Below are 27955 nucleotides of genomic sequence, written 5' to 3' on the forward strand. Positions count from 1 at the left end.
ATCACCCTAACAGGATTAAATACCATACAATGCTGAGGTGATATGAAGACAAAAGCCCCATATATAACTAAATTGGAATCTCTCACAGATCCCACTGACATGTTACGACCATTCCCTCAGAGGCAGACTGCATCAGGCCTTGGCTTGATAACACATAGTATGGCTGAATTTAGACTAGAGTGAGCTGGAGGGAGCCAGGCTGATATTGAGACTTATCCTGATCATATATAGCCCTACCTTCACGTTATCAAAAGAGGGCTTTCTTTGAAGCAGACTGTCTGTCTGCACACAGCTGTGGCTCTATGATAAAGACTTGAGGTCTGATAGGTGAAACTGCCACCTCTTGCATCTATGTATCACTATCTTCATCTCCCTAAAAAAAATAAACAGCAAACAAAATGCTTGCCAGGTGCAGCTTTTTTTTTTTGCTATTCTAACTTTCTTGAAAGCAACCCATCTGTTAGCTAAACATAGTTCCAAAAAGTTCCCTTTTGCCATCTGTTACCATGTCTCATTCTGTCCTATATTTAAAAGATAATTCTTTCATAATGTATTTCATACAGTATGCTGCCTCATTAGTCATACCTAAGTAAAGTACATTTACTCAGGTACTGTACTTAAGTACATTTGTTGGTATTTTTACTTTCTTTAGTATTTACAATGCTCAATACTTCTACTTCTTCCCAACTACATCTCAGAGGCAAATATTGTACTACAACTACATTTTATTTTAAAACTTTAGTTACTTTGTAGATTTTTATTTATTATTACAAAACATATTGTAACCACTTCAGCCCTATATACATTTCTCTACAAGCTCACAATGCCTCATGATGTGACGCATTTACATTTTATACATTTGAAAGCTTGTGAAATGCGACATTCTGCACAATGAGTATTTATATTTTGATGCCGATACTTTGTACTTTTACTTACTTTTACAATTTTGAATACGGGACTTCTACTTTACAACTCTACTACTATCTACATTGCAGTATTGATACTTTTACTTACTGTCTGTAAGTTAAAACATTTGAGTACTTTTTTCCATCACTATTGAAAGCAACCCATCTGTTAGCTAAACATAGTTCCAAAAAGTTCCCTTTTGCCATTTGTTACCATGTCTAATTCTGTCCTATATTTTAAAAAAAAGTTTTTCTTTCATACGGTATGCAGCTGCACCATTAGTCATACTTTCCAGCTTACAGTATGAAGAACTGTGTCACTTCAATGTTTTGGAGTGAACACGCTATGCAACTTTGATAAGCTAGAGGAGGGAAGAATGTGCACATGGTCCAAGACGACCTCTCTAGTCTCCACTATGACTACACTCTCCGACTCCGCCTCTCTCTCTCTCTCTCTCTCTCAGCAGCACCGACAACAACCCGATCCCACGTCCGTCCGACTCCCCTCCCTCCCTATGGCTGCTGCCGCCACCCCAAACCCAAAGCCCCCTTCCATCTCTCTCTCTCTAGTCTCTCTTCGTCCCCCTCCTGCCTCCTCCCCTGACCGGATTCCACACCGCTGTCCCAACGACAATCCACTACTCCACGCCAAAGAAATGCCTTCCTAACTTTGCCCCGGGTGGAGGGGGGGAGAGAAAACAAGAGGAAGAGAGCAACTCTGTACTACTAACGTCAGAGGTGGGGGATTTGATATATCGGAGAAGTTTTCTTCTTGCGCCCTAATATTCGGCCCGCGGCAGGGCGGATAGAGGGCAGGCCGAGGAACAGACCGTATGATGTGGATCTGGTACCTGCTGCTTGGTTCGGGGTCAGGCTCCAGTACGGTCGGTAAGTTGTGAAATCACGAAAAAAAAAAAAACTAACGTTGTTGCTGCTGCTATCCCTCCGTGCGCCTCTTTAAACGGTGTCGCCATTACGGCGTATTATTAAAGGCACATACGCCGCTTTTATTTTGGGGAAACAATGTAATAAGAACAACTTTGATGTGTTTCGCTACTTCTGTTTCCATGTTTTAGATGTTGTTGTTGCGACTTTGTGGCAAGCAACGACTAGACCGTTTCATCTACTGTGGAGTGTTTTTTTGGGGGTCTTTAAAAAAAAAAGTCGGCACTGTTTCTCGTGGTCGCGCTTTTTCCACTGTCGTGCACGTTGAAACAAGCACTGCACTCTATTTACTCTGTACTGCCTGCCCCCCTGACTGACTGAGTGTGAACTGTGAATACAGATTTGTTAGGCTACTAGACGCGTTTGGTCGCTGGACGGGACTGCGTGAATATGCATTCATGGAAAGGCATGCGATATGAGACGAGGGGGTTAGTCAGTGTGTACGCTGGGCTGCTTATGACCAGGGGTTGTTGACAGGACAGCGTTGACAAGTCAATTCTAGACCGTCCTCCTGCCCCCGCCATGGCAGCTGTATGGGGCCCAGTACAGGTCAATTCTGTCCTCCTGCCCCCGCCACGGTATGGCAGCTGGGGGCCCAGTGCAGGGCCAGATAAGAGCACTGCCTCAGTTTACACTCAGGTCAGTGGTCAGTGGTCAGGCAGCTGGGTGGCATGGTCCTCCTGTTTGTGACAGTGTGGCCCACTACTTTGCTTTACACATACTCAGTATTTTACCAAATGTATACTAGATGCAGTTTCTGGAATAACGTTTGCAGAAATATTAATGTTTTATATGAGTAACTAATTCTGTTAGACTATACCTATACTATACTAGTTACACATTGTCTCAGTTTTACACTCGGGTCAGGCAGCTGGGTGGCATGGTCGTCTTGTTTGTTTGTGTACTTTACACATAGGCCTACTCAGTATTTTACCAAATGCAGTATATCTGCAGTTCCTTTAATTACACTTGCAGAAATATGAAAGTTTTATGTGAGTAAATAATTCTGTGTAACATACAGTATATGCCTATTACTAGTTATGCAGTGCCTCAGTTTTACACTTGGGTCAGGCAGCTGGGTGTCATGGTATTCCTGTTTGTGACAGTGGCCCACTACTTTGAACACTTTTACCAAATGTATTATGTATATGTAGATCTTTTATGAGAAAGTTTTATGAGAGTAAATAATTGTGTGTAACATACAGTATAGCCTATGCCTATACTGGTTTCGCACATTCGCAGTCCATCAAGAAATGCATTTGCATTGATTGATCACAAAAGCTTTGGGTGAAAGTTCTTTCTGTGTATAACGGGGACGACAAGGTATATCACTGTTCAGTATCTAAGATATTACCTTTCATTCATTATCCTACTGTTTGGTTTGATTGCATTACATTTTGCATTCACTGATTTGTATCACAGTGTAGTAAACATGTTATTGTTCTGTAGTCTTAGGTGTACAATATTTGTGAAGATCTGCATTATGAGCGACCCTTACCTGACAGCATAGAGGGAATACTTGATATTTATTTACCAAGCAGACATTGTGCAAACATTTCAAATTTATACAAGCAGCAGACACTGTGAATATCATTATGTAATGCAGAGAAAAATTAAACAGATTTAGTGAGGGCTGTCAGACCCAAGGCCCACGATGTGGTCTGGTTTTCCTTCCACACGGCACGCTGTAATGCATTCACTCACATCATCATATTTCTGATGTGAAAGCATCGTGTTGTTTGCAGGGCATCAGTTGAGGGATAGTGCTGAATAAATCATGTTTGTTTTCAACCTTGTGTTGTGGCCAAGGTCACTTAAGCAAGCACTGTTGTACTTAGTCCTGCTACGGTGTAGTGTGCCGAAAATAGCGGATCGACTTGTAGATCTGCTATTTTCGGACCACGACACCGCCGTACGACAGACTATAAATCAACCATTAGACCTGTAGACATGTATTGTAGATGTTGGTTGTATTTTCAGCACTAAAAGAAATTTGGATTCTCTTGTGATGTGTACTGTACTAGCAAGTACGCACGAACACACCTGCACAAGACATGTGTTTGTCTGTGTGTATATGCTTGTATTGCAATCATAAATGCAGACGCATAGGGACTCCGTCAGAAAGGGCATGATGTGGTATTTGTCCCTGTATAACTTATTTAGGGAATATCAGAGGCGGTGGTGATTAAAAAAATAATTATTTCCATTTCTTGTTTATTTTTCATGAGCATGCTTCCGCTGTGGCATAGGCTTATTACGTTAAATGAACTGCACTGTGAGGGCATTCGTACATTTTTGTTTGAGGGAAGCAATAAGACAGCATAATGACTTTTAATGACTTAACATTTCTTGGAGCAGTGGGACCAATTCTCTAGCAGCAGGGTGCTGCCGCTTCTGAATAGAATTTAGATAAACTCTTGATCTCACTTGTCTAGCCCTCCCATGTTGTTGCTCTACCCATCTTCCAGAGCAATCCAGACTATAAAATATGCTGAATTGCATGAACACGCAACATGTGTTCGCACAAAGACGTGCATTCACAAATGGTTCAGCCCATGTGAAGTGTGTGTCTGACCCAACATTAGTTCAACACCCCTGGCCTATATGTAATGTATATCGCTCCAATGTGAGAGTTCACCATCAGTGGCCAGGCAGTGGCTCAGGAGTAGAACGGGCGCTTCGGAATCGGAAGGTTCAAAAGTGGTCCGGTTCAATCCCGAGCACCTCCTCGTGGCTTAGTGTCGAAGTGTACTTGCGCAAGACTTATCCCCCTTCTGCTCCTGTCCTGAATGAGAAGGTTGCTGCCTTGCATGGTTTCCTCCACCGTCGGTGTATTAAATGTGTGTTATTGGGTGAATGTAATGCACAATGTAAAGTGTGATATAAATAGACCATTAATTTACAATTTGAAACCACCTGCAAAATCTTCTAGCGTTATGGAGTCTGTGGACGAATTTATTTCAAACCTTTGCAGTGTGTTATGCATGCTTGAAGGAGCCAACCCAGATGCATCATTGCTCCCTGTAGTGCTGGCATAACCATGGTCCAGTATCTCCTCAATCAAGACGAATGTGTTGCATTACCCTTGCTGTGCTACCCAACTGCACATGGGACAGGTGGTGCTGGGATATTTTCATTCATAACCACGGACACATTTCTCAGGTCATTCCTCAGCCGGTGACACAGCGACGCGGGAAGCAGAATCACATTGTCTGCTGCTTGCATTGTGCTCCTGCTTGGCAAAATCCATCGGGATTCCTGCTCTGTCACAGGGACAGTGCAGCTGGTGGAATAAAGTGTGTGTGCGTGTGTGTGTGCGCGCGCGTGTGTGTACACGGATGACTGTACACGTGAGGTGTGCACACTTTTGTGTGTGCACGTGCATGCTTGTTCGTGTGTGTGTGTGTGTGTGTGTGTGTACAGGGAATGAGAGAGAGAAAAGGGAATTGTGTGCTTTTTGCCTTGGCTGTACAGTAAAATCCTCAGTGTTCATTTATCCATTTGTAACTCAGAGATTGTAAACCAAATTGACCCATCCATTTGGTTACATCTGTACACTCTCAGAGTTGAATTATCCCTCTGGATTTTACCGTGATATGATTGATATGCCTCCAATCATAGTTACATTGTGAGACAGGCAGGGATTATGTAGGCCCTGTGCGTCTGAGCGAGGCGGCTCCAGTTCCCAGAGTTGTTAAACAAAGCCACATGACTGGCGTCACATTTCAAGACCTCTGCGACGGCACGGCTTTAACTGAGCACATTCATTCTGTGTGGTTTTCCATCTTGTCTTCCATCACAGATGAACGCCTCCACAAACTACGCTGGGTACGCAAATAATGCTAAGCCATGATTGTACATTATGTTGCAGCTGTATCCTCATTCCCAGGGTCCTAAATCATTGCTGCGTTTCTATACCTTCTTCCACCTAGTACTTAAGTTGAGGCTCCCTCGTCCATCCACTCAGGAGTTTCCTTGGATCTATAACTCACACTGGGCTGAATGTTTGATGGTCCTCTGGGATATACAGTCGGGTTTGAAGGAGAGCTAGAGAAACCGAGAGGACTGAGATGTGAAAAAACTTACTGAGTAGAGATTGACTCTGGATTGATATAAACTACTTTGCTATGCAGTGGAGCTAAGACTTTGTTGCTCTGTGATGGTTGTGTTGTATCGATCCCCTATGTGCCCCTGGTTGCTGAGATTCCACCCCAAACTTGATCTATCAAAGCTGCTCATCTTTGAAATGCTAACCATGGACAGTTTCCCCTGCATTCAAAGTTATGTAGCCTCAGGGATGACATACACTGTACATCATCAGTATCACACAGTAAAATCGTTTGTATCACATGGGCTCTAAGGCCTTACAGCGAGTCCCCAGTTTGTATGACCATGTACATACTTTGTGCTCTGACTATATACATACGGTGTCATTCTTTCTTACTATTTCTGCCATTCTTTATTATTCTTTGTCATTGTTTATTATTGTTGCTAGAATGTCGAGGAACCAAAACCATATACTGTATAACTGTATAAGTAGGTACAATACAAATCTTGAAGCTTAGTGTAAAAATGGACCCGGGTCCACTCCATTTTCACACTCTTGCCTTCCATTGCCTACAGTTTGTTTTCTTATGCAACACTTTAAAACAGCACTGTATTAGATACAGTATTATGCTCTCCCATTGGATTAACCCACACGACCAGTCACGTAGTGAATGAATTTGCTGAGTTCAACTGTGAAAAATGCAAACCTCAAACCGGCAATGTGAGAAACGGAGTGATGGGCTTTGTTGTGAAGTGAAGCCCAAGGAGGGAATCATGTTGTTTTTGTTTTGACGTGGCTAAAAGACCACTCCAGTCTCCTGGTGTTTCTGAGTAACACATGCGCATGCATGCACACACTACAACACTACATACTGAGTTATTGGATGATTTATTTGGAGAAAAGTGGAGAGGCACAGAGAAACACATGATTTACCTCTCACTATTGCTTCAGCTTAAGCTTCTAGTGTTGCCAATGTGAAAAGGGAACACATTAAAACTTTATTGTTTCAGCATGAGGCAATCTCCTGTCAGATACGTTTACCTTCACCTTGACATCTTACAAGAATCCATGGCACTTCTACACAGTACAATCACCATGCCCTTTGAGCTGCAAAAGACGATATCTCAAAAGAGAACCAAACACACAAACCGAAGGATCATTTTAGCTGACTTCTGTCTTCATCCATTTCTACAGTATATGCTCCTCTGTGAGGAGAATATGTTATGCGAGAAATTGTGTCCTGTTTCCCCCCTTAGCTTGCTCCCCTGCGGTCCCCTGTGATCAGGAGTCATTTTCTGTGTAGTGTGTGTCACACAGTCACTGTGGCAGCCAGCATGGACACCGACGGGCTATTTTAGACCGCAATCCCAGCATCCCTCTGTCAATCCAAACAAACACACAGCCTTGAAGGTCAACAAAACCAGAGAGAGGGGGAGAGGCGTTGAGCGCATCGTGACAGCTGATACTCTGTTTGCTGTCCGACCTGGTCTAAAGTACAGGCTGTTTGACTGCGGTTTCAAATATTTGGACTGCTTGAGGTGTGCTTGATTTATCCCCTTTCAGATGTTGAAATAGCTGTAACAATAATGCAACACCGTAGTGGTCAACAACAATCAAACGCCCTGTATGAATAAGATGTTATTTCAAGTGTGCAGAATATTTTTAGCCATTGTTCAGATCAGGTCTGCTCATTACTTCACTGTCGGGCAGATACCTATAATAACTTACGTGCCCAAAATAGCAACATCAGGTTGAAAGTGGTTAAGTCTGTCTGTAGGTTTTATAAATATTTAACCAATGAAAAGTATTAACAAGAACTCTTTTTAGACATACAACAAGATTTCCGTCTGACGGTGTCAGTGACGTTTTGTAAGCATGCATAGTGCTTGATTATCGGCGTCATTGGGTGGATCCATACATCAGCTGATGTCTGTTCTGGGGATTGCACTGTATACTTTGCTGTGGACGTGTTACATAATTGTTGCTTTTCAAAGACCACGGGCGCTTTCGTCATTCCAATGAGTAGCAAAGCTCCATCCCTTGGCTTTGGACATTCTAATTACCTCCAGTTGTCCAAACATCTAATCACTAAGGAACTGGTGATTTTGGCTGGATAATGTTTGTTGATTGCAATTGCACAAACCACTGCTTTGCTTGTTGTGTATTCATTTGGTTGGAAGAGTTTGCTCACAATGGCACAGTAACAATCTATTACACACTGAATTTGCCTGTCTTTGGCTAATGGAAGTGTCAACTTGTTTTTGATCTGCGTCATCATTGCCAATGCGTTTCTGTCACTGGGAATAGGTGGAAGATTTAGGGTCTCAGTGTCGGTGGAAATGTATGGTACTACTACTGCCATTTATTATACATCACATCGATTGAACAAATCTGCAGTGAGGTTCAATGCTTTTACCTGAGAAATGTGAGATCATGAAACAAGCCATTTGCTGAGGTGAAACGCTCAATTATAATTGAGGTGTCACAGAGTGTGAAATTTAGAATATTTGCAGACTTAGCTGTTCCGCTAGATAAAGATGATATAGTAGCTAGCAGCATGTCTTGTGTAATAATGAAATGTGACTCTTTTCTGTTCCCAGTCCTTACACCAAAATATATCATAATATCACATAATGTCCCTTTTATCCTTTTTTTCTTTTCAATGACCTAACCCTTTGTAAACACAAACTCTTACCAGATGGCCCCGGTCTCTTTGACATAAATGACCGAATTTCATCATTGTGTGTACATTGGCACACACATTGTGTGTGATTGTTTACATGAGTGCAGTCACTGCAGTGCATGCCAATGTGTACAGTATAGGCCAGGGTATAAAAGGGCTGTGTGTGTGTGTGTGTGTGTGCGTGCGTGCGTGCGTGCGTGCGTGCGTGCGTGCGTGGGTGGGTGGGTGCGTGCAAGAGAGAATAGGCAGAGATCGACAGAGGTGTGATGCTCCCTTCTTTCCACATCACATTGACATGCAGTTGATAGTGCCAGTGGAATTTTCTACACGTATTATTATGTGCTCACTCGCATGGACACGCGATTGATTTAGCAACCCTCGGGTGAAATTCCAATCTGCAAAACGCAGAAGCCATTATGCAATGTGATGTTACTCCTCCAGGCAAGTGCATCAAAGAACAAATAAGATCAATCTCAATTCGGCAGACTAGAAATAATTGCCTCTTTGTCACAATTAATTTCAAAGCTTTGACTTAAGACCCCATGATATTGATATTGAATTCCTCTATTACTGCGCACCTGAAAACAGGCTTATTAAGTGTAGCTGGATTCAAAGCATTGCTCTCCCTCCTTGTGCGTAGGCCTAATGGATGGTGACAAAGTGTCAAGGCAACCTGGGCTAATATTTATCTGTCTGTTTTAAGCGAGGAGATGATAATTGATCCAGAGGGCTGGGCTCCACCCCTCCTTACAAATCTGGCATAAACCCTTGAGCCACCAGGTTTCATTTTGAGTACCTACCTCTCTCTTGAGTTCCCTCTCTCTTTGTCTGTCTGTCTGTCTGTCTGTCTGTCTGTCTGTCTGTCTGCCTGTCTGTCTGTGTGTCTCTCTCTCTCTCTCTCTCTCTCTCTCTCTCTCTCTCTCTCTTTGTCATTCTTCTCTCTGTATTTGATGAAAATGGTGAACACAATTAGATTTTACTGCAGTTTCATAAGGATAGGGTAAGGTTAGCCATGTGTCTATGTTTGGGTAAGGGTTGTGATAGATCAGTTAAGATTAGCCTAACTACATGGACCCTAGCACCCCTATCTGGGGTGAACATTTGGCAAAAATAGGCAATATACAAAAACAAAATCACAACGTGTAATGTTGCGACGCGGTGTGTTGTGACGCGTTGTTGTCACACGTTGTGAGCTTGTAGATCGGCTATTTTCAGTGAAGAGATTTGGTGTTGAGGGGGAAAGAAGGGAGCAGACCCCTATTATAGAGCACTGGAGGACCCCGGTCAACTAAGTATATAGGATTTAAGTGGTTAAGGTAAGGCTTACATCAGTTATGGTTAAGGTAACAGGATATTAAATGACCAACAGTGAAAAACCAACAAGTGTGTGTGTGTGCGCGTGAGCGCGCGCGCGCGTGTGTGTGTGTGTGTGTATGTGTGCGTGCGCGCGCGTGTGTGTGATATATGTGTAAGCCGTAATCCTGTCCTGGAGGAGGACCAGAGGAGGCGAGGAGCTCATCTTCACAGGAACTAATCGCCCCAATCTCGCCTGCTGTTTACATAGGCAGCCTCACCAGCCCCAATCAAATGCAAAGCCCATGTTAATTACCTTAATGCCGTTTCCCTGTCAACCATGGATTGGCACCGGTCTCCGGCAGCAGCAGACTGCAAAATGAATTATTTTCACATGTTCACTGATTATTCTACAGCAGACACACCCCCCACCCATCCCCTTCAGTATTTAGTCTCAGAGATCGAGCCCGACCGATTGGGTTTGGGTCAGATGGCAATCCCAATATTGGAGAAACCTATAGTATATCCTTTAAAGTGATTACTGCTTACCCATGTTGTGACTGATATTTTGTAAAAATATTACGCATCGGCTGCGTAATTGTCGATACTGATGTCGTAAAAAAGGTCAATGAATGGCCGATACATCAGCCAAACAGATATATCAGCCAAACAGATATATCAGCCAGACAGATATATAAGCCAGACAGATATATCAGCCATGGGCTTGAATAAAAGAGCAGAGGGGAGTTAACTTAAAGGTGTAGTGAAATGAAAAATATGTTTTTCACACTTTTAGAGCATATCCGTGGTCATCATATGGGCATACCTAACAATAGATGCCAAAAAAAATGAAAAAAAAACATTTTTGTGTATTTTTACATCTAAAGTCCCTAAAAAGCCAATCTTAATTACTTCCTGTAAACGAAAACGTGCTGCGTGATGACATAATACAGCCTTCACGAATATAAATGAATCTTGATTACATGCACCTGTTTGATTCCCATAGCTGCACGTTCATCAAACACAGCTGATTTTAATTACAGAGATACTCCGTTTTGAATCTCATTGAAGATGAGTGTATTACTCATTTTAAACTTCATCTGCACACTAAAATATGTATCTGAAAACATTATAGGTTAGAAATAAGCCAGGTAGTAGCAAACGTGCTTCACTGGCCGTCTCTCTCTCACTTGTAAACAAACACTAGCCGTGTGCCAGCACGGCTGAAGTGATTGAGATCCAACGTCCCATAGCCTGAAGGGATGGGACCTTCTGATTGGTTTAGAGTCGTTGAGCCGACGTTTCGGGCTGAACCTTCAAAATAAAATGACCGAAAATGTCACTTCAGTGCGTCTTTAACGGAGGCGAGGTAGATGTGGAGGTGACTTGGTGGTCACTGGACAGGCAGAGAGGCCAGGAAGTTCAGGCCTGGCTTTGGTCATTACCGGGGCAGCGCTATTAGTCTCGCAGGGGCTAGTGTGTCAGAAATGGTAATTGAGTTAGTCTCTGTGCTGCATGCTGTAATGAGGAGCTACAGGCCTAAAGATCTGACTCATTTCTTATGCCCAGGATGATGTGTCGACCCGGCCGTCCTCCGCCTAATGACTCCCGATACTTAATGAAGGATTGGTGGGATTCCAAAGACTCAGATGGAGCTTTGTACTAATAAACTGCGAGAGGGGTTGCTATGGTTTGTCCAGACACTTTAGAGACTTGTATCATGACATTTCAAAGGAGCTTCTCCGTCTAGATGGCTAATGGAGCCCCAGAAAGATCACTCCGAAGGGGAGGGAGACAAAAGTGGACATACAATATGTGTGCTCTAAATGTAAAAAATCTCAATATACTCACTAACAATATTGCCTTACATCACAAGATTGAAAGGCATTTGATTGGAATCTCAACTCATTAAAAGACATCCAACCCCCCTGCGGCCAGACATGATATCAGAAGTGTATTATTTACATTGCTTCATCCATTTTCTCTGGGTAGGCATATTTCTATATAATTACAGAATTGCAACCACTATGGTTAAAGCAACCAGTTCCATGAAGGTTTCCAATCAAATCAATGCAGGCAGCCATGAATGCCAATGCGTGTGCTAATTAGGTGAGAGATTTATGCGCAGCTGTTTGTGAGGCTGAGCATTGTCCAGTATTTAGTATTTAGTACTGCAGTTCTGTTTTCCCTGCTCATTGCACTAAGGAATGTGTTGTTTACCACATTCAATCACTCAAGTCAAAGCAAATTGTTTTTTGAGAGGCATCAGAGAAATGCAAAAATATAATGAACCTATCAATTTAATTCTGCACATATGCCTAATGCCTCATTTAAGTCGCATGATGGGGTCGTGCAACAAAGTATAAAACGAGCTACAGACCAGCTGATCCAATTACCCAACGTGTCACATGCTCAGAACTATGAGCTTGGTTTTTGCCAACTTCATAAATTGATGGATTACTCTTCCAAATCCATCCAACTACTAATTTTTCTTGCCAAAGAAACTATAGGGTATGTGTGTTTAAAGATAATTTGAAAAGTGCCATTACAATGCTTTGATATTATTGTGTTGGTAGCCCCGGAGCAGAGAGCAGAGTCTCAAAAAATAGGGAAACTAGTCGAGCTACGAGTATGTAAACAAACATCATATTTCACCCTCATGTGATTTTCATCTCCTACATGTCCTCCACGGGTCAGGAGCCCAGCTGATCAGTCCTGCAAGAATGCCACAGCACTGATGATGATGGATTATGATTGATTCCTTCTCGTTCGACCTCTAAAGTGGACATTCTTGGCTAGCACAATGCGCACCTACACACACACACACACACACACACACACACACACACACACACACACACACACACACACACACACACACACACACACACACACACACACACACACACACACACCTTATGCCACCTTATGCATGTTGTATATATGTATATGTATATATATTGTATATGCTAAATGAATCTCAGGTCGGAATACCTTTTTCCTCCAATCAGAGAGAGAGAATTCAGGATACAGGATAAACAAGGGAAATGGAAGTTATGAAACAAAAAACAAATTTGCTGACAAAATCGGAACTGTAACACTGTGAAATCGAAGCTGATCAACGGGTTCTCTCTCCTAATTGGATAAGATTGGCAACCCACCTGAAAATATATTTTATGTTACTATTACTATACTAGGTGTTGCTGAACAGTGAACACCACTTTATAGCAATAATCAGAATTTAGAACTTTTTAATAAGAAAAAACGTTATGTTTTAACCACAGTTCTGTGCTGTGCTGTCCCAGCTGTCACACCCATATAGGTCAGATTCAGTGCTTGAGAGCCTCCCAAACGAAACCCAATTAACCAGCAGCAAACTCACAAGAAAACAAATAAACCCGCTGAAGGAAAAACCTAACGTTCTGGAACCGACCCGAAAGTAGAAGCTGTTTTGATAGCGGTCCATTTGTTTTCATTTAGCCCGGGTGTCGTTATGGGAGATGTGCCGAGCTCCTGCAGCAGTGTGTCTCTGTCAGAGCGGGCCTTCCCTCCTGTCCATTACTACAGATGGTCCCGCAGTGGAGCGCTAGTGAAGAGAAATGAGCCGGACGGCACCCATCACCGGGAAGAGGCGTCTCAACGCATGCCCGGTTTCCCCACCAACGCAATTACTCTCTGCTTTGTTCCGCATTCGGATATGACAGGGATTCAGAAATTATGGTTGAGGATATGAGGGATTTGAGGAATACACAGTGAGGCTTGTGTGTGAGTGTGCGTGTGCGTGTGCGCGTGCGTGTGCGTTTGTGGTGTTGAGGTCGTAGGGGGGGCGGAGGCGAGGTTGCCGGTGGACGTGAGTCTGCAACTTTCGATTATATGGCCATGTTAAGCCCAACAGGGTTGTGTAGCTACTGAGCATGCTGCAGGAGTAGTGCTTTTGATGTGCATTGATAACATGGCGAGTGCCTCCTGAGGAGGGTGGGCCAGTGGGTTTGTGACACTTTGTTGCACTTCATTGCACGGTTGTCGGTTTCTAAACCGTACGCACAGGCAGTGTGCACAGTACATGTACTGTAGCCCCGGACAGGCACTCAGTCACAGACACACACAGATGGACAACAAACTTCTAGACCACTGTTTCTCAAACGTTGGGTCTGTGGACCAAGTGGACCATTATGAGTCTGTAGCTCTGAGAGTTGACAAAATGGAACCCCATTTTGTAAACTCTCAGAGTTAAAAATAACCACTTATTATTGTACAGTGCAGATTATTTGGGGGCCCAGATATTTTAAAAAGGGTATGAAATGGGGGTCCTTGCCAAATTCATATCAAACTGGGGGTCCTTGAAAATGAAAAGGTTGAGAATCACTAAACTATATATGAACCCCAATCTACACTGTAAAGTCCTCAGTGTTAATTTAACTCTGAGAGTGTATAAATGCACCCGAAACAGTCCATTTGGTTCCTTTTCTACACTCTCAGAGTTACAGCCGTTTAGACTCTTGGAGTTACAGCCGTTTAGACGGACCCCTGGTGGTCCCCGAACCTGAAGTTGAGAGACAATGTTCAAGATGTCTTGTCTCTGAGGAGCAACGATTATAAAGTGAGTGAGGCGTTGCTATGGAGATACAGTACGTACAAAGTTTAGTTGTGCATTATAGGAGACCAGCACAGGGAAAGTAGACAAGTGACGGATTACAGACATATGTTTGGGTGAATGAAATGTAATGCATTTTCTACTTTCAGTTTTTCTGACATCTGTTGGGAGAAATTTGAATGGAGCCGCAGCAATGTTTTCCTCCCCCTTATTCTTGTGGATAGCTACAGTATTCAGACCTGCCTCCTGCCTATTCTAACCTTGAGCTCCAGGATTTTACATGCAATGAATTTGGAGATACTGTAGGCAGCTGGCAAGACATTTGTGAGGACAAAACATGTTTGTTAAACTTTATCACCAGCGGCTGTTCATGTTTTAAAGTTTCACACTGATTAATAAACTTGTTGGAGATGCGTTGAATTGAAATTAAATGTTAAAATTGACCCCCAAATCAGAGCTCAGATGTGATGTGTTTTAATATAGATTTTTGTATATTTGTGCAATTCAAATTAAATGTAGGTTGAATAAATCCACCATCAAGTCTACATAAACGAGACCTACTACATATTGACATTTAAATGTAGTATCACTTTTGATTGATCATATATCCCCCAGCACCGTAATTATGTGAGTCTCTCTGTAATTGCATGCTAGCAGTAGTAGCACATGAGATGTCCACAAATAGGCTCTATGAACCGCAGCCATATTGGAAAGAAATTGGGCCTCTTCCTTACCCGGTGTTACCAATTATACAAATTAAAGCAGAAGAGAGGAACGCTGGAGCAACACGGACAATTTAGGCCTTTTTATTTATTGCGGTGCAAGTAACAAAATAGACTGACACCGCAATAAATAAAAAGGCCTAAATTGTCCGTGTTGCTCCAGCGTTCCTCTCTTCTGCTACTATATTATCCCTACTCTTGTGACGCACCGGACTGGCCATTTAAGGCTGAGGCGCAACGGTAGAATCCCTTTGTTCTCTTGTTGTATACAAATTAAAGCTCTGTTCCATTTAGTGTAGCACAGTGGTTCTCAAACCTTTTTCATTTCAAGGACCCCCATAACTCTGAGAGTGTACAAATAGTTTCCATTCCATTTGTACACTCTCAGAATTACACAACTGTAAGGTGCCATTTGGAACCCCCTCAAGGAACCATGAGGTTTACCTGGACCACACTTTGAGACCCACTGGTGAAGCAGAGTACCCTGACTCTGTTTGACCAGAATGGAACAGAGCCTTAATCAGTATAATTGGTAAGACCTGTGAAGGAAGTAAAGAAGAGGCCCAATTTCTTTCCAATATGGCTGCTGTGCATAAAGCCTATTAACGGCTCCAACAGAGCCAGTTAAAATATCTGAGCCCCGACTGTCACTTCTGCTGAGGAGGAACCGGCAGCGTCCTTGACCTTTCTCATGATTGTTCATGTCTCCTCGTGTCTCAGTCCTCCTTCATCTTGTTTGGCCTTTTTTATACATAGGTTAAAGACTGGGGTCTTTTGCAACACTGACCTTTAGTTATAACACTATAATGGCTGTTGGGGAAGAGGGGGAGAAGGTTTGATATGGAGGATACCTCTTAAGTCAGTGGTTCTAAACATGGGGTCTGAGGTCCCCCCAGGGCTCCTTGACGGGATTCCAGGGGGTCCCCAGCTAAATGATTATACCTGTACAAGTAAATACAACGTACAATAATGTTGATAATAATTTTGACTAGAGCTACAGTAACAGTACACAGACAGTAAAGGAATTCTGGACCAAATGACAGATCATTTTGGATCAAATCATGTTTGACAATAAAAATGTTCTTAGATTTGGGTCCCAGAGATAGCATAACATCTTATAAAATGGGGGTCTGTGGTTTAACCACTTTCAACATGGCATACTTATTTTGGGCATGTCATCCTCCTTTAATTCCTCAACGCTCTGTGCGGGCGGTGTGCGAATGGTGTGTGGTGAGCCCAAAATCTCTTCTGCCCGGTTCTCCTCAGTGGCTAGAGCAATTGATCTGAATTTGCACACAGCCATTGACCATTAGCATGTGGACGGAACACAAAGCCTGTTGTTCGCTTTCCCCAAATGTCAGCTATTTATTAGCGTTTTTGTGTTCGCTGCCTCCCGGGTTGCCAAATCATGTGCGCATATCCCCCCACGGGTATGGTCTAGTTACAAAAAGTTACAAAAATGTAAAAGACATTTTTGTAATTTTCAGAAAGTGTGAAAATGGCCAATCTATATCTATGCAAAAGGTTGTCGTCACTTGTAGATTAAGATAGGCTATTCTCACCACGTGACACCAGCATATGATGAAGTATAATATAGGGCTTTAGTGGTTAATGCATATCAAATTGGGGGTCTTTGAAATGTAAAAGCTTGGGAATTACTGTCTTTGACTCATTACCCTTCTCACACATTAGCATTCGCTTGACTTGAGACAGAGCGAGAGAGAGAGCAGACAATGACCACTTGCACTCTTCCCTCATTTGCATTCCACTGAAACACACATTTCCATTGAAGCCCTTTATCTCTCCTTCATATAGTGTACGTATCTCACCTCTCTTAATGTGTCCTTCCGTCCCCGTCTTCACTAGCTTTCTTTTTCATCTTCTGCCCTGTGTGTGTGTGTGTTTTTTTTGCCAGATACAGATCATTTGCACTCAGCAGTGCACTCAACCCCGGCAACGACTCCATGGCCTGGCTGCACAATTAGGAACTCATTACCGCTGACGGAGAGACAAGTAGACAGTGGAAGAAAGCCTCTGTCCTGTCTTTGTTATCTCCCCTTTTATCCCCTCCTTTTCACTTCTCCCTCTCCCTGGGCATTTTTTAAGTAAAGGGGTGCAATTTCTACTACTCCTCCTTTTCCTTGCTACTACTTTCATCATAGTATACCCTGTGCCACACGACTACTTCAGCTCAATGCATAGTGTGTGTGTGTGTGTGTGCGTGCGTGTGTACCTACGTGCATGCGCGCGCTTAGGTAAAAGTAATTGTGCAGTTTCTGTCTGTAAAGCATAGTTTTTTCACCAAGATGAATCTTTTTTTCTCAGCCCAGATGCATCTCGTCCGATGCATTCAGAGGAGTTTTCCATTTAATTTAGTGTCTGGAAAACACTGAATTTATTCACTGCATGGTGCATATTCCTTTCTCTTTTTTCCTTTATATTGTCCTTTATTTGCACTACTGACAAATCCCAAACCATCCATCATTTCCTCCCCTTCATTCATTTCCTGTGAAATTCGAGTTAACCTGCCCCCTTGTTTGCCCTGTCGTGTCGAGAGCCCAGGTGGTGCGAGGCGGAGACGAACAGATACAAAAGTGTCAGTGGTGTCACACAAGGTCACCGCTGGGCTGGCAGCTTCACACTTTTATCATCCCTCTCTGTCTCTCCGGCCCGCCGGAACGCAGAGCAGAGCCACCCAGACAAGGCTGTTCCGTCATTGGGTCTATGATTGAAGGGTCACGTGCCATTTACCAGTGTGTTACCGGCATACATGAGCGCCTGTTGAAGGAGATGTTCTGGCGGAGCGGTGACATTTAGTTTAGTGCCGATGACGCCCCAAGGTGAGGGAATCAGAATTAATGGAACAGATGGGTCTGATGGAGAGGCTTCATCTTTTAGACTGATGAGGAACGTACTGAGGTCATTTTGTCTGGCTGACTCTCTCTCTCTCTCTCTCTCTCTCTCTCTCTCTGCGCGTCTGTGTACGTGCGTGCTTGCGTGCATGCGTGTGTGCGTGCGTGCGTGCGTGCGTGCGTGTACCTCTGTGCGCATACCTTCTGTACGTGTACCTCTGTGCGCATACCTGTATGTTTACCTGGGCATTGCTGTCTTGGTGTCTTTTCTTCTTCCTGTTTTTGATCAGTGTTTGTGTATTCTGTCAAACGAGGCATCTTCGTTCACGTCTCTGTTTGAGTCGCTTGCCCTTTAGTGCCAAACTCTTGAATCTCGTTTTAGTCTTCCTTCCATCCACGCCTCTTTTATCTGAAGGTAATCCCAAGGTGACGTTCATACCGTCGGCCCAGGCGCTGCTGAAAATGCCACTGTCATCTCTCAGAGGATTAGATGGACAATTGCTTTTCGGAAATCCAACTAGCCAAGTTGTTTTAACAGAAAACTGCAGCAAAAGACATTCTCTAAGATACAAACACAGTTTGTGGATAAATGTATTATTTATCAACTTGGAAAAATACAATGCACTTTTTTATTATGTAATAACAAGTGTGTGTGTGTGTGTGTGTGTGTGTGTGTGTGTGTGTGTGTGTGTGTGTGTGTGTGTGTGTGTGTGTGTGTGTGTGTGTGTGTGTGTGTGTGTGTGTGTGTGTGTGTGTGTGTGTGTGTGTGTGTGTACACAGACAGAATCAAGTGACGCTATGATATTCTAAGCCCGGCATGATCTATGAACCTGGATTAATGGAAAACCAGAATGTGATTAATAGGGTTGTGTTTACCGAAGCCAGGCTAATATGGGCAGTCACCGTTTGGTGCTACCAACGGCAGTCATTTCAAAGCCTATTTAACAAAAGGTACGCAGATAAATGAATCTATAATTGAAACGCAAGGGCTAATGAATCAATCAGTGTTATATAAAGAGGTGTGAAAGTGAAAGTGTAAGCGTAATACAGAGTCAAGAATTATATTATACAGTTGTGCTTAATTCACTTTTAGTTAGTATCTAATTTTATGGACACTTATTGTACTCAGAACTCAGATGTATTTTTAGCGGCGCTGTGTAATAACACAGCGCCGCTCTATACCTGACTTTCGCTCTATACCTGACTTTGTCCGTGTTCACCGTCAACGTTCTGATTGGTCAGGCACGTCAACAAAGTGATTGGTCAAGCTTCACGTGACACATGGCTATAAACACATTATAAACACATATCGATGACAAAATGTATCAAAGGCGCCGCTACCTTCACACAGGGTGTGATTTTTCTTTATTTTTTACCTCCGTTGAGGAGGTAACATATCTTGAAAAGTAATTACAGGATTGCCATAAAATGTACTGTGCACATTAAATAAATAAATTGATTTAATTTATAATGCACTTTACATTTGTGAAAATCTCTGAAAGTGCTAAAATTGATGCTCACAAAGGGGAAGAGCCCTATTGATTTGGGTGAGCCTTTGACTTTTCAGTGTTTGGTTTTCCTCTTCGCAACGCTCATTATGGTGTCTTTACCTAATATGTTTAACAGGCATAGGTGTGAATTGTGAGCACTAGCTGCTTCACTTTTTGGCCTATAACTCTTGAACCATAGGTCGTACAGGCAAAAGGCAACACCCATTTCTGCCAGACAAGATTTTTTGTTTTGTGTTTTGTCCAAACACACTTTTTGCTATTAATCCTACAAGTGTGGTCGAAAATATCAGTCATATTTTTCCGGTTCCATTTCGATTGGCTACGATTGGCTTCCAAATTCTGCGGGCCCTGGGTAACCAACCCAGCCTGGCAGAGATCTGTGCCCCGAGGGGCTCACTTTTCTAGTTACAACTGCAGAGCTAAATGACTGGGTTTGAAAGGAATGTATAGACTGGTGTCACTTACTCCTATGACCTTGTCTCTTCACTGTTGAGACAGATAAAATTGCTGAGATTAGCGTTCCCTCCTATCTCTGCCCCCGTCTCCCTCTCTCTCTCCCCCTGCCTCTCCATCTGTCTAATGCAGTGTCAAGGATGCATCATCAATTATGTACAGTAGTTGGAACAGTTTGGCTTTTAAAAGTCTTTGTCTTGATGCAGTGAACTCTGTTTAGTGCATGTGCACGTACATGTCCAACAAGCAGGTGTGATGTAAATAATCGTTAGCAAAACATTTTTGGATTAACGGCTGCCAGATTTTTGAAACCGATGCTGATCCCGGTTTCCGAGAGTCCTAGCCCACCAATTACCAATGTTTTTTGACTGATATGTTATCAAAAGGTGCAAAATTGTACAAATGCAATGCGACGTGTTGTGAGATTGTAGATTGGAAAGTATGTTTACTTAATTATACTTATTAAAAATCAGATACATAATTACAGATAACCGATTTCGTCAAAGAAAGTCAATTGATGACTGATATATCGGGCTGTCTCTAATCTTAGAGCATATATGGAGTCGGTTTTAAAGGACATCTTTACCAAATTGATGTTGCCTCTCCTGGACTTTTAAGATATTTTTTGACTGCAATAGAAATGTACATTCTGTAAGATGTTGCATGAGTTTTACACAAGTGTAATAAGCCTTGAATACATTAGGCATTTAACAGACACTCTTGTCCAGACTGACTTACAAATGTGAAATCATAGTACTGTAAATGGCATGAACTCTAGTCTATAAACAACAGTGTCAATAGTCATAACGATGATACACATACGCAATCTGAAGAGGTGAGATTTCAGAGATTTAAAAAAAAATGGGGAGTGAGTCTGCAGTTCTGTCTGCACAGGAGACCAAGTTCACTACTTAAGAACCAGGAGGGACTGGGAGAAAAGTCTGGGACGTGTGGAGCGTTGGCCAGGGTGTTTTTTAGGGAAGGTTCAAACAGACTTGCTGTGTTGATCTTAAGTGAGCGGGAAGGTCATGTCCTTATTGTTGTACTGTTTTATTGGATCTTGTTTAGTCGATACACTTTTTGTATTAGCTCGTGCTCATTTGATTTTGCTATTTTGTCTCATCTGTTTAAGAAAGTAGTTAGCTGATATATAGCACTCTTACCTTAGCGCTTGGTATACTCTTGGTTGCTTGTTTTTGCAGGAAATCCACTTAAGACTTCTGGTGATTAGTAGTTTCGTTCCCTATACCTATGTTGAATGCACTTATTGTAAGTCGCTTTGGATAAAAGCGTCTGCTAAATGACTGTAATGTAATGTAATGTCCTGAAGGTAGGGTGGGTACCATGCCCTTGATTTGCCTTCTAGGCAGAAACAACATTTTTTTTCACTGAAGAGTTAACTCACTGCCTGGAGATACCATCTGGGAAGTGTGTTCTTTTTGTCTCCGCCAGGCCGAGACTATGTTTTGCCCCCTGTCCGTCCGTCCGTCCGTGTGTCCGTCCGTCTGTGAACCCATTGCTGTGAAAGTTCACACACACCTGTAAACACAAAACTATATTCTACACTCCTACAAATCAACATATTGTGTCTGTGCAATAACTTCACCAACATTAATCCCTCAATTTCTACAGATTCCACTCACCTCTATAGTGACTGAATTCCAAACATTGCTGGCCAACAACCTACTGACCTGGCTGAGACGCTCCGAGAAGCACTTTTTCTAGTTTAGTTCTTTTTGCAGTTCAGGAGTTCAGGTGTCAGTAGTATAGAGTGTATGGAGTGCGTGCTGTAAAATCCTCATATGCTGTACAAATGGAAACAAATTGACCGATTTGGTTTCATGTGTACACCAGGATGTTTACTGTGTGCTGGTATGTATGCTGGTGAGTAGAAAGTGGTTTAACCTATATACTGCCCTTGTGCCCTATATGTACGAAGAAAATAGCCAATCTACAAGCTCACAACACATTGCCTTGCGACGCATAGTGAACTTATAGATGACCTATTTTTGAAATATTTGAAAAATGTGTGTGCCACCATTAATGTGGTTTTGCATACTGTACTAATGAGTGTACAAGACTGAGATGGGGCATGGGAAAGTAGAGCACACAATTTACAAAATATAAAATCTTTCCATGAAATCAATCAGTGAATCCAAATGAAAACTATAATTGCTTCAATTAAAACCATTGTCAATGAAAGATACCGCTTAAAGAAGGATGTTTTTGTTTTGCTTGAGTTATGAGGAACTCCTTCTCATAATTAAACAGAAATAACACAATTAAACCATGGCAAGAAAGGAGAGAAGGGCATTTTTGGAAATGTGGAAACCAGCTGAGATGAGGATATGAGATGTTACTGCTCTTACATTGCAAGCCATTGGTTGTCAATGTGGAGTGTGGGGACCCCCAGGGGTCCTTGAGGAGGTTCCAGGGGGTCCCCAGCTGAATGACTGATAGTTAGGAACCAAATGGACCCTTGCATATCTGTAACTCAGAGAGCGTACAAATGGACGCTTACGGGTCCATTTGGTTCCATTTATTCATTCTGAGTTAAATGTGCAGTTGGGGTCCCAGAGATTCTCAAATGGGGGGGGTCCGTGACCTAATGCATATCAAAAAGGTTGAGAATCACTGCTGTAAGCAACAGACCGAAAACACGCCGGTCTGTTTGCCGCACAACTGTAAATATGTTGTTACCACGCGCAGAAGCTGTAGGTGGTTTTTGTTCTTTAAAAGGCAAAGCCGCACGGAATCAATGGCACTGTCAAAGCTCCTCTCCACAAAGTACACTAATGCTTCCTCCCTGCTTGGAGGTGAAAGCACAAGGGATTCTTATTTAGCAGGAAGAAAGTGTAGTAGCTGGAATGAGTTGTGAGGGAGACGTCAAGAGAATATGGAGCAGGAACAGTGTTTCCCCTTGTGGCCTTTCTACATCCGCCCTCATCTACACTGCTGTCAGAGCCACAACTGACTTACATCAACATCCCTCCTTCTCCGTTCTGGCATGCATCCTTCTTACTTCAGAGTGCTGTCAGCTTTCCTTCCTTTCCAAATCTGTTTGTTCTTCCCTAGTCATACTATTTTTCCTGGTGGGGAAATGTTTTATGGGGCGTGCTGCTCAGTGAGAAAAACCTGCAGTAATATTACAGCCCTTAAATCACAGTAAAACTGCTTAGAACAACACAACAAGCTATTGCGCACAAAGCAAATGCCAACACAGTGGCTGCAAAAGATTAGGAAAACAAAGTTAGCATTTCACAGGTTAGCAGTTTTAGCTTTTGATATATGACCTGTAAAGTATGACAGCAACTTGAACACATTCTGATGAAATACACACTGCAACTATCTGCATGGATAATAATATTTAGTGCTCAGGTACAGAGTGAGTTTTGTATTTTGGGTGACATTTGGCCCCAACTTTGGCTAGATGACTTTGGCTTAAAGGAGGTTATTATTATTAATGAGGTGCAACAGCAGAGTAGACACCAACTAAGATTACACCACTTACTCCTGAGAGAGACTGCATGTCAGGACAGTGGACACATTGTCTGAACCTGTAAGGTGTGGCCTGTAACAAGAGAAGACACATCTCTCACACAGGACAGAGGATGTCTTCAGTCAGAGGGAATTTCTCTCAGATATTCAACTATATCAATCAATCATCTACGTATATACACAATGTCATCTACAGTACATATTATCATTTCCACCCAAACTGGATATACTGGAGGTAAAAATGCTTATTGAACTGTAAAACAACAATAGTCATGAAGCACAGTGACTGAGTGGGATTCTTTACTGTACTGTACTGTAGATGTGATCACTCCAGTGGCTTCACTGCAGTTTGTTGCCAGATATGACCAGATATTGTTCTCCACTATGCCCTTAATGGTCTTGGCACTCTCCTCTAATGAGGTCAGTTGACATCAGTAAACCATGAATGCCCTGTTTAATTTGTATGCTATAAGACTGTATGACCTTTACTTCTAGTTTTCAATGCTTTTATCTGTTTACTTCAGCACAGTTCAAAGAAAAAACACCTGCATGCTGAATTCACTTGCTCAATAAAGAAAAAATCAATCTATGAATGCACAAAATCTCTCTGAGTGAGTGAGTACAGTATGTCCTTCACGTATCTAACCTTTCGACCGATCGACATAAAAATGTGTTTGTGTATCACAGAGCGCTGGGCACTGCACTCCTTTGGTGCAGTGCCCAGTGGGAAGTCGGGGCGGATCAACGGTTCACCGAAAATCTCTATAAATCCACAAATCTCTGTGTGTCTGTCTGTCTGTTTTGATCCGTGATGCCATCAATATAACGTCATAGACTGGCTTCCAAGTACTATGATAATGGGTAACTGCACTAAGTACTCTGACAAGGGGTAGAACAGGTATTGCATAACCAAAGGGGTATCCTTTCCAAACACTCGATTGTTTGTTTCTTTATTGAGCAAGTGAAGACGGTGCAGGTGTTTTCTTAGTCTTTGAACTGTGTACATGTAGGATTTCATTCAGGTATGTGAAAGACTTTTGATGACCTATTCCTGCACGGTAGAATCGTGTGTTAAGTTAACTCAGAGAGTGTAAAGATGTAACCAAATGGACCCATGAGAGACCATTTGGTTACCTTTCAGTTAGGAATGGATAAATTAACAGTGAGGATTTTACTTTGTACAGGTTAGCTGATCTCTGCCTGGAGTAAACACAGATGAGGCACAAATTATAATTCAGCACAGAATGTTCATTACCTACTTAAAGGGATTGTAGGCAAGTTAAGAGATAAAAAAGAAAAAAACTGTTGTCAAACACGGCACATGCGTGCGTTAATTTACGTCCCGGACAAACATAAACTGTAGGTAAAATATGGATTTCAGAAAGAGGACTGTGTTTCAATGCAGGAAAACACCCCAGCATCATTATATAGTGGCTGATAGAGGGGAAGAAATGCACAAAAAAATATATATATAAATATTTTTTAAATTTAGGCTTAATGTTGCCTAGAATCCCTTTAAAAGTTGCATCAAGTAATATATATTATTATTATTTGTTTAGCTTTTTACCGCAATGTAGTCATTATGCCAATTCATTCCTCCCTACACACATTTCTGTGTTGTCACTGCTGTTGTATCCTTCTGACTCACCTGCCGCCACCGGGAGGACGTAAAGCCTTCGTCCTACTCCTCCCGCCCAACCCTCCCTGCTGACAGGTGTCGCCTCAGCCCGTAGGATTATGTGCAGGGTCAATTATCACCTTCCCCACCCGGCTTCCCTCTCCTGAACACGGGCCAATTGTGTTCGTATAGACACCCGATGAAGTCGGATGCACCACGGTGGATTTGAACCCACAACCTCCGTGGTGGTGGGCAGCTACTTTACCACTGCACCACCCGAGCACAATATTTATTATTTAAGCACAGTCAGCAACATAATAGCATTATTCTCCAAAATCCAAACAACATAAATTTCAGTTATCCTTGCGATTTCTTTCTAGATTGTATTTTGGGAATACATTTTTCAATCCCTCTAATGGCTATCTGCCATTATTTAAAATGGTATCAAAGGTTTCTCATCTGACAAGTAATCATAAATCTTTTACAAAGAGAATGTAATGTAATTACTGAGCTTTATTTCTATAATGGATTATCTTTGTTTTATTTGTTTTGTAAACACATTGCACTCACGGGCACACACGCTCACGCACGCTCGCGCACACACATAAACCCACACACACTCACTCACACAAGCAAGTGGCATCTCATAATTGAACTCCCAAATTGAATTCCAAGTCAAAGCCCTGGGCTGTGGGCTTGGATGCTTTAATGATGTATTAAGGCTTTACTGGCTTTATGCTGCCACTGCCTGTTGTCCTGTGTGTCTGTCAGTGGCACCTTTTGATTGAAGCATACCACAGCCCTTAAGCCCTTTATACTTTTTAAAGAACAAATAGCACAAATACTTGTTGAATTAATTTATACTTTTTTTTTCGCACAGCACTGTTGCTAGCTCAAAATAACAGATTTTTGGCATGAGGCGTTGCATTGTATTTCATTGTTAGCTCGAAAATATTGTATACATTTGTTTAAAGGTTTCATGACGTTCAGTTTTACCACACATTAAAAGTCTTTGTCATGGTCCTTCAAACGTGTATAGAAAGTTTTAACAAAAAAATCCACTCCATTGATCCATGGCAGGTGTTTTTCTCTCACATTTCTAAAGCCTTTTCAACCGCAATGAAAAAATAAATCTTTGCCTGCGGGTGTCGCTGGTGAGGGATTTTGCCTGTCAATCATCGCCTCTGCAATACTAGATAGCAATACTGCTATTGCTATTTATAATGGACATTTCAATGAGTTTATAGGTGAAGAACATCGATCCTGCCCCCCCCCCCCCTCCTCTCTCCGCCTCTCTCTCTCATGCACTCATTCACTTCCCTGCTTTTGGCCACCAACCTACAGTACATCTCTCGAAAGCTTAACTTATGCCCTGTCGTATGACAGCGTCGCTTAACGGAAATAGCAGACCTACAAGCTTGCTTGCGACATGTTGTGAGCTTGTAGATCAGTTATTTTCAGCATGCGTCACCGTTGTATGACTAAATGCAAATTGGGCTTAAGTGTCTCTTATGGACAGACAGACATCCATAAATTACATGTATGCTCAAAGAGACAGCCACATTACCTCTACCACCCGCTGTGCCTCTGAAGCTCCTGATACACCCGGGCCCATTAAAAACGGCACATGAATGGGAAGGTATCCTGCCTTTGACCACGACAAAATGGGGGCTGGGTCTTTATTCAGAGCTAGGCAATATTGATCCTGTATTCTCCATCTCCTGCAAACATGAAAAGACACGGCTTTGTGTTTGTCTTGGGATTTAGTGAGCTTAAAACGACTTACGCCCTATCTACTACTGTATGTCGTAAACGAAATAGCGAAAATAGCTAATCTATAAGCTCACAACACATTGCAAAGCTTGTAGATCTGCTACTTTAGTTTTGTTTTGTCGCTAATGACATAAAGCCATGATCATAACCATGAAATTGGTTAAAAGTTATTTATTTTGCCTTTTGTTTACGCCTTAAACAGAATTTTGAATAATTCCGTAAGCATTTGATTTGCACAGTGGACAAAGGAGCAATTGCAGATGGGAAATACTAATTATTTCTCAGTACACAGCAAGATCTGTGTTAATTTAACCCCAAACCCATAAGGGTCCACTTGTAGCACACTGTATTCTGCAAGTGTGTTGCTGTGTCCGCCGGCCTACGACTTGCCACCAAACATTTGTGTTGTGATGCTTCCGGCACACTCTGGCTAGCCCTTGCACTTCTACCATATACACCTTACTGAGATTTGCGAGGCACTCCAATCAATTTGCCGTTGCCATTTCAGTCTATGAGTCACCTCTCAGCCCAGGGCCAATCGATGCTGGTCAGATCTCTGCGCCTCCTCCAGCTGATGGGGTCACAGTACCAGCACAGAGCCAAGAGCGATGTTAGATATAGATTTATACCACTGACCTTTTGCATCCCGGAGTATGGGGAATAGAACACGCTTGGGTTTCTGTTACTGGGAATCTAGTGGGAAGAAAATGCTGTCCCTGATATATTACTCTATTACTCTATTTCTACTTAACGGGGCCATCTTCCACTCTCTGTTTTCCCTCTCCACAGTAGTAAGTAACTCCACGTAGACTATTCTTTCTTCTCCTCTCCCTTTCGTTTTCTCTCCCTCTCTTTCCCTTGGTCTTCTGTCTGCCTCCAGGCACTCTAGCGTACAGCCTTGACGTGTTTCTGTTTCTGCTATATACCATGGCCTTGACAGTGTTTTTGTCCTTCTCCGCCCACTGTACTATCATGATTTATTTTCTCCACCCCCCTGTTGAATAATATTACAGCTGAAGTGCTGTGGTGCTTCGCTAGTGCAGGCTCGCGTCCAGCTGTG

The 27955-nt window shown here is 42.5% G+C and overlaps 1 protein-coding gene across 1 annotated transcript in view; it reads left to right on the forward strand.

The window, feature by feature from the left end:
* The first annotated feature begins 1374 nt into the window (after positions 1-1374).
* ldlrad3 (low density lipoprotein receptor class A domain containing 3) overlaps positions 1375-27955 on the forward strand; it is a 109751-nt gene continuing 83170 nt past the window's right edge. The window contains exon 1 of the mRNA XM_084060217.1: positions 1375-1793. Coding sequence (XP_083916343.1) covers positions 1739-1793 — 55 coding nt within the window. The 5' untranslated portion in view covers positions 1375-1738. The remainder of the gene's footprint in view (positions 1794-27955) is intronic.

This window comes from Gymnoscopelus microlampas (genome assembly GCF_963454915.1).
Source record: "Gymnoscopelus microlampas genome assembly, chromosome: 6".
Taxonomy (NCBI): domain Eukaryota; kingdom Metazoa; phylum Chordata; class Actinopteri; order Myctophiformes; family Myctophidae; genus Gymnoscopelus; species Gymnoscopelus microlampas.